The following is a 14,615-nucleotide window of genomic DNA, read 5'->3' as shown; positions in this document are numbered from 1 at the left end:
TTGTAAGAAGTAGAGAGGTGTAATCAGGAGGCCCTTGTACAAACATCAGCAGATGTGGGATTCAGGTCTGGAGCTGCTTTCTGTTAGCTTATTAATTAACTTAGTAAATTAATTAATATCCTTGGGGTTGAGTTTATTGATCAGTAAAATGTGCTTATTAGATTAGATCATCTTTAAGGTTACTAGTTGTTCTGATTTTTAAAGATAGGGAATAATGATATAGTGTAACAAATTAAGATTTCAGTTCAAATGCATAAATAATTAGAATTGAGGAATGAAATATGATTCTTATGAGTATATTAGTAATTTTTCTTTTATTGATTAGCCAAAATCAGGGGATCTGAAAACCCCCATCCCCTCACCCCCTCCACACAAGCCTCTTCCTCTGGGCCCCTTTTGTTGCTTCAAGGGTAAGAGCAGCTTCTTTCCCAGGAGGTATTGTTTTCACATCCTTTGACAAGTTACAGTGTTACCTGGGAAATAGGACCAAGGGTAGGTAGGCTTTACTGTTGGGTGAAGAATTAAAGAGATTAGAACCCAGGCTGTTCCTTTCTTATTCTCTTCCTTCCTTCCGCAACCACTAATTGATAGTATGCTGTGTCAGCATGCACCAGGTGCTGACGCAGCTGGGAGTGCTTAGGGGCCAAACACATCATCCCAGGGGAGCTTGAGAAGCTAGGAGTAGGTGGACATGAATTCACGGAGGGAGGGAGGCTAAAATGTCCGTCCAAAGGGTGAGTAAAGCCCTGTCGCTTCACAGTCACGAAATAGAAGCTACAACAAAGGTCTGGAAATCAGGACACCTGGTTTATCTCTCTCTGCCTAAGGGGGCCTGAAAGGTTAAAAAAAAAAAAAAAGCACCATTTGAATATCTGCTCTGATTCCTGTAGCAAGACAAGGGCTAAACTTGAAACCTTATAGTATTCATAATGTGCTGTCTCTTGTTTGCACTCAAGAATCCCTGACATAAACTACCTCTGAGGCTTGTCCTGCTAGAACTAAATCTCTTGAGAGGATCACTAAGCCCATTTAATGGAGAGATGAACAAAAGCCTATGAGCGTGGCCAGAACTACCCTCTCCTTGGCCAAGCTTACTGCATCAACCAAGTTCTGGGGGAAGAATAATTCTGTTTGGACAGTTTATTCCTGCCAATTGGAGGGAGATTTATGTACTGAAAATATTGGTGTTTCAAATTTATATATCTATATATTTATGCCTATATATCTATCTCCGTATCTCTGTGCAAAGTAGAATACTTGCTATTCTTGAATCACGGCCAAAGATTTTTTTTGCAACCATTGGGTACTCTCATCTCTGGAAACTGGTTTCAAATCTCTGCAGGAACCCAGAGGAAGGTAAAGTAAGTGATAAACATAAAAGGGCAAAAGGGGCAAAGGAGTGAGCAAAGAAACATTTAGGGACCATGGCCCTAAAATTTGTTTATGTAAAACTCTCCATGCTGTTCTGCCTGAGATTATTCTCTTTCTGACATTCCTCCTCTTCTGGTCACATCAAACTGTGAAAAATATTTCTGAGTCCTTTAAAATATTTGACTTGAATGACGTCTTTCATTTGTGGTTAGTGTTAAATCTACAGTTAAGGCAAATTCTTACTTAAGGAGCTAGTCTACATTTCAAAAAGAAAACAGCCATTATCTACTGCCCCTACTGTTACATAAGAATGAAAATGGAATGGGAAAAAAAAGACTTTCAGAATTTATTTCCCTCATTTGGTAATAGCCTTAGGCCTAAAATCTCATCTTGTAGAACATCACCTGTCTAGCTTTAGTTTTAGTCAGCTCAATTCTATGGCCATACATTTCATGAAAAGCATGTTATAAACTCAAGAAATTAAATTCTCCACGGATTTATGTGGGATTCAGAAAATGCATCCCCACAACCCACAGGGGAGCAAAATGGCTCTGTTTCCACAACTACTGAGAATCACTGTGCATTTCTTTCTGAGAGATGCAATAATTAAAGTCAAGAAATTTAGGTAAGCAGGCAATATCAGAGAAACCCAGCCAATAATAAGACATCATTCTGAGCAGGGAGTAAAACAATGAGAGTACAGGAGCAGGCAGTCATCAGAGATTCAATCAAGTAAGCAGCTAGTGTTAAATTATATTTGCAAGAAACAGGATTCTAAAAAAAAAAAAAAAAAGACATTTCTGGAGCAATTATTCTGTCCATTATAGTTGGGTTGGGTGGGTGATTGCTGAATGCTAGACAAGGCTATATTTCCAAGTGTTTTAGATATAGGGTAGGTATGAAAGACTGTATGAAAGACTGTATAATAGCCTCCTAAGATGCCCAAGTTCTAATCCATGCAGCCTGCGAATATGTTAGATGACATGGTGAAAGAGATTCTGCGAATGTGGTTAAATTAGGGATTTTGAGATAGGGAGATTATCCAAAATTATCTGGGTGGTCCCAATGTAATCACCAGAGTTCATATTAGTAGGGAGGCAGGAAGATCAGAATCGGTAGTAGGAGATGTGATATCAGAAGCAAGAGTTTGGAATGATGCAAAGAAGAAACCAGCAGCCATGGAATGAAGCTGGCTTCTAGAAAAAGAAAAAGCAAGCTTATTCTTTCCTCAGAGTTTCCAGAAGGAGTCAACTATGCAGATATCTTGACTAGAACCCGGTGAGATTTACTTGGGACTTCCTACCTCCAGAACTGTAAGAGAATAAATGTATTGTGTTAAACAACTACATTTGTGGTGATTTGTTACAGAAGCAATGGGAAAAATCATGTAGGTTCCGGGGACTCAGGGGGATAGTTAAGTGTCTAATTTTCCGTTCTTACCTACAAAGTATGGGCTAGGTTCAGGAATATGACATCAATTTACAATAACATTTCTTAAGTGCATTGCTCTTTGGAAATTACTTTCACGTACATCTTTTAGAAGTAAATTACAAGATCAGAAACTTTTCCAGAACCCTAAGGTTTAAGGTATTTAGCTAGATTTCCTCAACTCTGAACACTAAGACAAGGATTGGTCCCACAGTTTAGAGGGAAGTGATCTCTGAGTTGTAAAGAGTTTTTGGAAGTGTGTAGAATATGATAGTTTCGGATGGACTTCCAGGTCATATACTTCAAGGATATTATTATAAATTGAAGTCATCTTCATGAGCCTAGGACCACTTTGTGTGTAAGAACTGAAAAATTAGATCCTTGAGTTATTTCCCTGAGTCTCAGAGGCCTAAAATCTTAGGCAGTAATGAAAATAGTTTTCTAAGAGTATTGACTTAGAAGTCTTTCTAAGAGACTTGAATTGCAAATCATTTTTCTTTGGAAGTCTCTAATGTGTCACAATTATCTTCACTAGATTCAAAAATTTAGTTAAGTGTTTTGTGCATGAATGTGTGTATATGAGTATATGTGTGCATGTGTATGCAGTTTATATGCATGTTTAACCCATATATACTAAATACAAAGAAAATAATCAATCTAGAACAATGAATTGTTATGCAAGTGGTCATTCTAGTAATCATTGACTAGAAATGGCTCACAATGTTAAATATTGATAAGATTGTATCATGTGCACACAGAACCTTTGCATGAAAATCATAAATGAACATTTATTTTTCAAATATTTTTTGGAAATTGAGTAAAATTTTGTTGTTGAGATATTCAATAGTCATTTTGGACAACTAATTCACTGATATATCATTAAAATTCATGTTATCATCTCCCACTACTGATACAGAGTAAAAAAATATAAGTTAATATTTACAGTTCTGAAATGGATGTTATGCATATTTTGGGTTCATCCAAATATAGGAGGCTGAAAGCCACTGAAAATATTTTTCCAACATATTAGCTAGATTAAAAAATACTAGATTTGTAAAGCTAAGCCATCTGCTATTATCAATCTGGTATTGCTTCTATAGGGAAGAGTGTTCACAAGTGTTCAGTACCAATAATTTTTACTTTTTCTTTATTGAATCAAACTATTAAGCAACAATAAAATTCCTTCCAGAATTAAAAAAAAAAATACAGATTGAAATCTGCTGCTTATTAGAAATAAATATATTCATCAAAATTAATTAACAAGACAAAATTAATATAATCACTTCTTTAAAAACTAATTTAAAGTACTTAAACATATATTTAGACTATCCTTTGAATAATACTATCACAGAAAATTATAAAATATTATTTTGAATTTGAATTGTAATGAGTAGAGAGGCATTCAATCTTAATTAACTAGCTGAAATTTTCTCCCAAGTGCAATTTAACATTTCTTTGTGATGTTCTCCCAAATGAATGAAAAATAAGAAGGGACATCAGTATTCCCTACATTCCCAGATTATCCACTTTCAAATAGAACCCATTTATCCAGAATAAACAATAAAAACATAAATGCCCAAATATCCCAAAACCCTACTCTAGCTCATACCAAATTTGTCTATAATAATTTTTTTTGTGAAAAAAAATGTTGTACACTCATATTTTATCCTTAATTTAGTAGATGCTTAAAATGTTCAAAAGTGACTTACAAAGGAGACCCTATCACAAAATGGTCTGAGTCCCTCAATGTATGGAAATGATTAAGTAGGTACATAAGAAACATTTGGGGAATATGTGTTTCCACCCTATGTATGTCTCCAATTTAGAGACACTTGGAGATAAATAAATGAAAACAGAAACAAAACTAAAGATGTTTTAGAATTCAGATGCTCTGAGGCACTTAATATAATTTTTAATCAAAAGATGTATGATGTCCTAACAAAATAAGGTAAAACAGTTAATAAGAGTACAATTCCCACTTACAGTCTTATAGAATCCTATTGTACCATATTTCATTCATTCTAAGATGCAAATACATGTTATGTATAAACGTCTCTGAAATTGGTATACATTTTATAATCTATGGTATGACATAATTTAGTAAAATGTTTGGGTTTTTTTCCTGTCCTTGTCATACCTGAAATAATGATGCATCTTAAATAGTTTCTTATATTTGATGAGTTTGGTTAAGTTTAAATAATGTCTGTGGCAATGGCAGAAATAAAAGTAAAATAGGCAGATTGTTACTTTGTGAAGAATAAAAAGTGATAACATTTAATATAAACATTAATGTCCCAAAATGTGTTCTCTGGACTTTTTGTTTACTTGAAGTTGAAATAAACACAAAATTATACACTTGTTTTTGGTAAGTCATGCAGAAACTTATCTATTTGGAACTTAAGTAATCTATGCAACAAAGTCCACTAGAGCATAACAAAAACACAGAAGGCAATGGGAAAATAGCTTCTTTAGTAATTAAAACAGTTTCAATAAGGCTGTATTTGTTTATATACTCTCTTCCTTTAGACTTTATTTTCTTTTATATTTATAGATAATTCTAATGACTATGTTCATCTAGTTTCCAATTTATGATGGGTCAATGTAACAAATTTGAAAAGGGGCATATTGTCCACTGAAAACCTGAAAGCAAGGGAGAAAACAGGGTGTGGATAGCTGAGTCACAAAGATCAGTAATATAGTTCTGTCCAGTTGAAGTGGAATCAGTCACACATCCTTCAGGAAGTCCATAGGACAGTGATTTTCAGCCTGTGTACCACAAGAATTTTTAAAACATGTAATACCCAACTATTTAGTCAGGGGCACTAACCTCTTTTCCCTCAGACTGTCAAACAAACAAACAAAAAACACAACAACGAACACAATAATAGCCATCTGGTGTGAAATTAATCAAAATTATATCTATTTTTCATCAAATCAGCAAAAATTATATTTTTTGGTAAGCCACAGAATTTCAGTAATTAGTTTATATGTACTATGAGATGAAAAAGGTTGAAAATCACGGCCCTAGGGTATCACTGTTGGAATTCAGAACTCAAACTGAATGTCATGTTAAGTGAGCCTAAGTCATTAAACAAAGTCTAAAGTACTCTCTGTATACCTTATTTATGAGGTTGAATTTGAATGTGAGCAACACAGAATTTTAGATGTCTTAGTGCCTAAGAAGATTGAACACCATCAGGTAATTCATCCTTGAAAGACTTGGCTAAGCAGGATTTTCTGTTCCTCTTATTTGGTATTAACTGTCTGTATGTCTATGTATCCAGCTTATTATTGCTTTCAATACGCTAATATTTATTGAGCACCTACTAGGCCTGGCACCATTTTAAACACTGGATATGTGGCAGTAGACAAATGAGACAAAATATGTTTCCCCAAAGGCTTATATTTTAAGAGACCAAGATAGTCCAAATAAATAAAGTAAATGTACAGAACTTCAAAAGTTGGAAGTGCTAAGTAGAACCAGAAAGCAGGGAAGGGAGAAAGGATTGACTGTGTTTGGAAGTTGCAATTTTCAATAGATTTGTTAGAAAAGATCTTTACAGAGAAGATAATATGTGAGCAAAGAACTAAAGGAGGTGACAGAGTCTGGTGGAAGATCAAGTATAAATGTCCTGCCATAGGAATACACCAGGTGATGTGAGGAAGAGATATCAGATACCAGATAATGGCACATGTAAAATACCTATTATATTGGGCATTGTAGGCACTGCGAGGTCTTAGATTTCTATTGAGATATAGGATTTTGAGCAGTGGTGTGATATAACCTAATTTATACCTTCAACACATTAGCCACAGTTTTGAGGGTATATCAAAGAAAAGCAAGGTTGGATCCTAAGAGACCAATTAGCTATTGTGATAGTCCAAATGATGGTGGTGGAGGGTAGCAGTGGAGATAGTGAGAAATAATCATATTTTAAATAAATTTTGAAGATAAGAGTGAATAGATTTTGTTGAATTACATATGGCATATTAAAGAAAGAAATGAGATTAGTACATTGTCAAAGTTTTAAGCCTGAGGAACAAGAGGAACAGAGTTGTCATTCCAGAGATGAGGAAGACTGAAGAAGACCAGGTTTGAGAAAGAAGCATGAGAATTCAGTTTTGGCTATGTTATGTACGAGATACTCACTAGACATGTTCAGAGAGATGTCAATGAAGGAATTGGTCATTGAAAAACTGAAGACTTGAGTGATGAGAAGTTAAGTGAAAACCAGTAGCTACCATCTATTGAATTAGCACTATGTGGTAGGCATTGCTTTAAGTGTTTTACGTACATGTTCTCATTTAATCTTCATAATAGCCTTATTAAATTATTATGATAGTTTTACAGAAGAGGAAATTGAGACTTATGTTTAAATAAATTGCTCAAAGACACATAGTCAAGCCTATGTTTACCTTACTCCAATTGTGGTTTTAGCCAGTTGTATATTACCAAGAGGTGTATGGAAAAGGGGCACCAAAAATTTCCAGGCAGGGGGAACAACATATGCAAAGTAGAGGGGCCAATGGGACCATGCCCTCTTAGGAAAACTGAAAGCACAGAGAAGTAGTCAAATAATCAGCTTCCAATGAACTAATTCTTTTTTGGCACCTTATAATTTAGACCCGTTTTCTCATAGATATGCATGTTAATCCCTGCAAGAAAGGAAAATGTTTTTATTATCAGTATTCAATGAGCAGGGAAATAGACTTACAGAACTGAGTTCACAAATTTAGTCAATTACAAACTAAGGTTTGAAAGTGAACTTCTTTCACCAAAACAAAGTAATTTTTACATTTCTAATTGTTTTAAATTTTGCCATGTACCCACTTAGGAGGTGAAAAAATATACATGAGAATACATATATTTTGATTGTGAAAAAACATGAAAATTGGAAAAGAATTTACGAGGCAAAATGGGTGATGTGGAAGATAATTAAAATAATAGCTGTCGTTTTTTGAGTACTTAGGATGTACAAGACACACAGCAGTTGAAAAGGAGATTCTATTAGGATCTAAATATTAGGATGAGGACATTGAAGCTGAGAAAGAATAAAGAAACTTGCTGGAGTTGCTTTATTTTGTAGCCAGGTAGAAACAGAATCAAGTCATGAACCAAGACTGTGTGAAATCAGAGTTCAGACGCCTAACAAGTTGGTCCACCTGGGTGGTACTTCATTTGTTGTTTTTACAAAGTCAAAGGTGAAATTCACAATTGTGAGGAGCTTCTCATGAGTGAGAAATTATTTTCGAAATCACAGTTAAGTGTGGATTTGTGTTCACCCGCCCTGAACGGCTTTTCACTCTAGTTTTGCACACGCTTGTATCACAGCTTAAGACAGCAGATGGCCCTCTTGCGTTTTCTTTCGCTTACCTCTGTCTGTAAACAACTAAACAGGGTTTGGGGGAGGTAAAAGGGAAACGCAAGGATTAAGCTAAAAAACCTTGATTATCCCGATGCTTCCCCTCATGCCAAGCTCTTTTAAAAACAGGAAACCACATAAAATAGAAACGACTGCTCAAGGCTTGTGAAATTCACAGCCTGAATATTAACCCCGAGACTGAGGAGTGCGCTATTTCAGCGCTGCGCCAGGGGTCGGAATGCATCAGGAAAGAGTATTTATCGGTTATCAAAAAGCTGAAAGGCTTTATGCTCCAAGGTGTGTGTTATTAATGTCAGTGGAAGCTGTGAGGATTAATTTCCTTTCCACCTGAAAAAGAAAGAACAAAGATAAAAAGCGCTTTAAAGGGAGGACAATACCAGAGACTCACAGACAGCGCTCCTACACTCTGGGGAACTTGCGTCGGCCCTGAGAGCTGCGGCTGGGGCGGGATCCCTGTCCGCGGTGCTGAATCTCAGTCTAGTCTGTAGGTTGCCAGAACAATAAAGGAGCCAAAAAAACCGACCTCCCCAATTATCCAAACCAAGGGAAAAGACTGCAGTATAAGAAAATGTCTGGAAATAAAATAATTAACACAGCTATAATAATACGAAGCTTAATCTCACTCTGTTCAAATTAATATAATAGACACATATAAAGACAAAAAGAAAAAACCTTGCAAAGCAGACTAGGATACGTTGATTGAGAGAATTGTACTATATTTAAAAGGCCACCACACTTACCATTTTGCTTCTTTGAAAAATTCACTAGTAGCTTTAGGTAAATACGTTTGTTTTAATTGTGAAGTCATTTGGATCTTCCAAGCTATAATATCTGAAATGTCCAAATGGCCCATCTTTGATAATGGAAGGTAGGAGTAGCTAGCTACTTTTTATGTTCAATAGTACTTATTTTAGTGAATTTTTAAAAAGACATACTTTAATAGCCTTTTGTTAGATGTATTAAGCTCTGAAGATAGTCTTACCTTTTTAAGCATGAGCATGGCAACACAACATTAACACACACTTAGTAGAAATGAAAGAACAAAGATATATAAAACAGACAATAAAGTGCCAGAGATAGAGAAAAATAGTTAACACAACCCCTTTTCTCACTTTTATAATCTCATGGGTGATTAGCGGTTGTAAATTTCTGGAAAAATTAATTACTCCTACCTATTCCTTTTAATATTGTGGTTATTTTGTAGTTATAATATAGCAAGGTAGGGAAAATAAACTAACAGAGTATGTACTTTAATGTTAAGTATGATATGTATTGTCCTAACTGCTATGGACCCAAATCTACACACTCCCTTTACTTTAAATTCTCTTCCTCAAGAAAAAAGGTGTGTGTGTGGGGGGGGCATCTGTAATTCTTTTAATAATAAAGATAATTTTTAAAAGTTTTTCCCCCAAAAGAGACTTGTTAGCAAATATGGAGTGAATAGAACAAATAACAGCTGAGCAGTAATTGCTTACATGAAGAAATTGTGGAAAAGTTCTGCAGAGAAGAAGGTGTCTAGCCTTTCTGTAATCAGCCCTTGGCTGAACTTCTCCCATTGGCCTGATTGCAAGTCTTTGTAGTACTTTACTGCTTATTCATGAAACAAAGAGAAAGAGTGTGTTGGTTCAGAACTCCTCCCAGGGTTGCTTTTAGAGTGTGTCTCTTCTTTCCGGCTCTGAAGCGGTCACCAGAGAAGTGATGGTTACCAGTTTCTGATTACCAAATGAGTCCTCTTTCCTTCATTCTTCACTCTGGATTGTGAGAAGTCTAATTTGGGCATTTCTTTTCTTTACCTTCCTGTAATAGTAAACAAAACAGCTAAAAGAGAAAAGGAAAAGGTAAGAAGCCACAATAGCAAAAGCCACAGTCCCTCTGTCACTCGGAGTGTATCCTAGAAACCACAGATCTGTATCATCCAAGCAAAAAGTGATTTCTCCCCCCGCCCAGCCTCCTTTCCTAGGGTGCTCCCCACTTGATCCCTCCCTCTAAGGCCTTCATATTTTCACTTATCCAAGACAGAACACTGTCAGGGACGCAGGCAGGAAATCAAGGAGAGGAGGCAGCACTGTTGTACTTGAATTTCAGACACAGTTCATATGGCTTTGCCCTCTGACAGAACTTCTCTACCCAGGGACGCTAAAGTCGGTATCTCAGTTTGGACTGTCCCTCAGTCTGGTTGCTTTTTGTTGTCATTTGAATACTGTGATACCCTCCCCCAACCTTAATATTTCTACTGTGACTTCTTCAATTTTCCATTGGGTGTTTATCCTATCCAGCTGCTGTTTTGTAGCAGCTACAACGGCTGTATCTCCTCCTCCAATTGCTAGAGAGCAAATTTGGGAAGGGGATCTTCCTAAGTCACATTGCCGTATCTTCTCACCTCCCCTTCCTCCCTCCTTTTTGCTCTGTGTTGCCTTTTCAAATGACTAGCCTATACCCTTCCTGGCAGCAGAAGGGAGTCCAGCAAGTTTGGGTGGACTAAGTAAGGACTGGAGGCGCCTCCCTCCTCAGGGCACACTCCTCCTTCCCAGCCTCCATCCTACCTCCTCCTCCTTCCCAGGGTAGGGTGGCTTTGGTGCCAAAGGAATTATTGGGGAGGGCAGAAACCACCTCACCCTCCAAGCCGCAGCTTAGAGTTTTTGTGAACCGGGAGACACGTTAAGATCCAGAAGCCCCAGCTAGGCCGCGGAAACCTCGGAAGCCTGAGTTTCATCTAAGAAAAAGCGCAGCGTTATTCCTCAATTCCATCTGCTTTGGTTCAACCTCTTAGCACCCCACCCCTTGCAATCCATTTAGCTGTCTTTATTATTTTTAATAATATTTTAAAGTTATTTTTATATATATACATACATTTCTTTTTTCTTTTTGAAGAGAGACAGAGGAAGGATACTTGGGGGGGGGGGGGTGGAAACGAAGCGCTTTGATTAGAGATCTCCAAGGAGAAGATTGCTCTCTCCAGATGCTGATTTCCAAAGCACTTGACAATCACCGGCAGAACCCAAGAGCAGGCGGCAGCGGCGGCAGAGGCGGCGGCGGCAGCCGCCGGGCAGCTTCAGCCAGGCGCTGAGTCCTGCCCAACGCACACTGGTCAGACCGACTCGCGGGGTCCCGGCCGGGACCTGTCCTCCATCCAGTGCCCTGGAAGAAGGCGGCCAATTCTACCGCCTGCCGAGAAGGCGGGCAGGGCAAAAAGGCAGCACGAGTGGTGGTGGCGGCCCCGGAGAAGGCTCTGGCGTCGCGTGGTGACCAGCGGCGCCCGCGGCCCCAACCCCACTCCCTGCTCCGACGCGTCCAGAAGCCAGCGGACACGACCTCGGGCTCTGGGTGCTCGCCCTGCCGCGCCCAGGGCGCATCTGCGCACCTGGCCCCGCGATCCGCGGAGAGGACGATGGGTCCCAGTCGGGACTAAGCGCCCCTACCCCTCTTCCCCAACCCCTCCGGCGTCCCCCATCCGCCTGCCCCAAGGCGAGCAGCGGTCTCGCCGACTCTTTCCTCTCCAGTGCCCCCAGCTCCCTTCCCCCTGTCCTCGACCTCCCCGGGACCCATTCCCGGGCCACCATGGCCGCGGCCATCGCCAGTGGCTTGATCCGCCAGAAGCGGCAGGCGCGGGAGCAGCATTGGGACCGGCCGTCTGCCAGCAGGAGGCGGAGCAGCCCCAGCAAGAACCGCGGGCTCTGCAACAGCAACCTGGTGGATATCTTCTCTAAAGTACGCATCTTCGGTCTCAAGAAGCGCAGATTGCGGCGCCAAGGTCTGTGTGGGTCACTTTTGGGAGTTGCACCCTCGGATCTCCCCATCTCCCGTCTGCATGGACCTTTTTGGGTTCCCCCTTTCCTCCCTCAGTCTTCCAGTCACCCCCCCCCCCCCCAAGAGGCTCCATTAGGAGCGCTCCGAGCGCCTTCCGACCGCTGGAGCTGGGAACCTGCTTTCAGGCAACCTGTAGCCCCTGAAAACTCAACCCTGCCAGAAGCCGGCAAGTTGGCCCGGTTCTGCCGGCTGCCTCTTGGCTCTTGAGTCTCATGCGGGCTAGGTTCCAGAGAAAATGTTTCTACCCGGAGGGTCTTGCCCCCCACCCGCTCGAATACTGGGCAAAGATCTCCTCAACACCTCGGAGTCGCGCTGGCTGCTTCCAGTCTGATTGGAGGTGTCAGGAATTTCTTTGTGTCTGGCATCACTTGGCCTCCCAGGTCGTCTGGAAACCTCCTTGGCTCCTAGACCTCGGTGAAATGTGGTGATCCCCACAGTGCCTTCAGCAGGGGCTGGTGTAAGAGAAGTGTGTGGAGGATGTGTGTGTGAACTAAGGGTTAGTTCAATTGAGATTTAGGGACAGCTGCTTAGCCTGCAGCCTTGAGCACGATGCAGAAAGGAGCTCAGACTAAGGAACAATGAGTCTTAATTGGGGGTTTGGTGAAGTATACATCCCCAATACGTATCAATTTTATTCAAGGACTCGCGAGTTACATGAGGCAAACCAAGCAGTTACTACATACAGATGACTAGAGTAGCTGCCTTACTACATACATTTAATGTATATATAAACAACTAGTTCCCAGCATGACCTTCTTTTGCTACCTTTGAAATATCAGGGTTTGAGAAAGCAACTCACTAAGGAGCCAGAGCCCCGAGGCTTTTGTTCATCTCTGCTTGTCTCCACATCCAGTTGCTAAGGGCGGTTGCTTCCAGAGCATGTGGGGTGTTCTGTGGGAGAAATGGGGATTGCTTGCTTTTGATAACTATGTGGGCTTGTCAGGAAACATCAAAGGGTATATTTACGTTAATAGGAGTATATGTTTGCCCAGCACACTGTATTCTCAGTTCCCAGCTGTATTTGTTTTAAATGTCCTGTTGTTCCAAAGACAGGAGAGAGAAGCATATGCTATACATGTGAATCTATGTGAGTGTTCCACACATTTACAGATTTATGACCAAAAGTTTTAATGCTCATTAAAAAAAAAGGCTAATACTAAATATTTTAAAAGGACAATAGCTTATTGTCACAATTAGAAATTGGAGATTACTTGCTCTTAGAATCAAGCTTAAAAGGAAAATGTCTGAGAAAAATCAGAGCAGCTGTTTTAAGGGAGATAAAATTATAAAAATATAATATTTATTATGAAGTATTTGGGGATAATGATATTTTCAGAACAGTGTGGAAGCCATTATGGAAATAGGTTTTCAAATTTTCACTTTAGCCTGGAACTTTATCCAGCAAACCGTTGTATTAGAAGACCAACTTGACTGTTTTAAATATTGTTGATCTATGGAGGGTCACATTATCGTGACTTAAAGTGTCTGCTCTCCATTTATTTCATCAGATTATCTTTTAGAACACAGCTTTCACCAGGTAGAGCTACAAATTTGCCATCTACTTGAAGTAAATAAACATATTATCTTCTAGAAAAGATTATTTTAATATAAACAATAATTAAAACTTATTTTGTATTTTTTTAAAATACACAACCAGTATATTATTTTATAAATATGTACAGGAAATGTTTTGTGTCATATTGGGTAATGAAGGAAGGTTTGCTTTACACTTTTGATTTTAAAATGGGGTTATACTTTTTTCCCAGATATAGAAAGACACCTGAACTCCCTAATAGTCTGTTTCACTATTTCAAACCTGACTGCCCTCTTGGTATTCATGAGTTCAAAGTGATATGCATGCCTCAATGATCTGTAAGAAAATATATTTGAGGTCGCTTTTGCAATCTTATTTTTGATGGGAGAATGGAAAAGAAGATAGTCTAGAAGGAAATTTCATCAGAACCTCTTCTTTTATCCTCTTTATATTTCTTATACATAAAGAACTATATTATTTAGTGAAGAAAAAATATAGTTATATTTTTGAGTATCAGAAAGAAATTAATTTATTATTAATGTAAGCAAAATAAATATTAAAACTTTATAGTATGTAAATTATATATTAATATAATATGCATTTATGTTATATATAATGATGTATAATTATTTCAATGTTTCATTAAATACTCTTGTAGGAGGTATTTTTATTCATATTTGCCCTTGCCTCCAATGCTCATTCTTTGCATAAGAATAGCCTCCAGTATATGTCTTCATATTTGAAAATCATTAATTTGACAAATAGTTATTTAATCTTTATGATATGTCAGGTTCTGCTTCAGGTATTTTATGTAGAGCAGTGAATAGAATGGATAAAGTCCTTCCCATCATGGAGTTTACAAATATGGGGTAGAAAGTTATTGCTTATGGAAAGGAAGAAATTACAAAACTCAAAGTCCTGTAAAGCATAAAGAGGGCTGAGATAGGGATCCATGGGGAGAGAGACTGAATTAGAACAGGTAGTTAGAGTGGGCCATTCTGAGAGCTACAGGTTGAGGGCTGACCTCTGAGAAAAATGCAAAGATTTAGAGTAATGTATGTGTGTAAAGACCCTGATGTGGGAAGAAATTT

The 14,615-nt window shown here is 38.7% G+C and overlaps 1 protein-coding gene across 4 annotated transcripts in view; it reads left to right on the top strand.

Annotated features, from left to right (window-relative positions):
• FGF14 (fibroblast growth factor 14) overlaps positions 1-14,615 on the top strand; it is a 599,451-nt gene that overhangs the window by 400,582 nt on the left and 184,254 nt on the right. The window contains exon 1 of one of the 4 annotated variants that reach the window (XM_036250024.1): positions 11,742-11,934. The exons of the other annotated variants lie outside the window; for them this stretch is intronic. Coding sequence (XP_036105917.1) covers positions 11,742-11,934 — 193 coding nt within the window. Of the gene's footprint in view, positions 1-11,741; positions 11,935-14,615 lie in introns of those variants that run through there. 4 annotated transcript variants of the gene reach the window in all.

This window comes from Molossus molossus, unplaced genomic scaffold (genome assembly GCF_014108415.1).
Source record: "Molossus molossus isolate mMolMol1 unplaced genomic scaffold, mMolMol1.p scaffold_m16_p_9, whole genome shotgun sequence".
NCBI lineage: Eukaryota > Metazoa > Chordata > Mammalia > Chiroptera > Molossidae > Molossus > Molossus molossus.
Note: the sequence above shows the minus strand (reverse complement) of the source record. Positions and strands in the feature narration are given on the sequence as shown.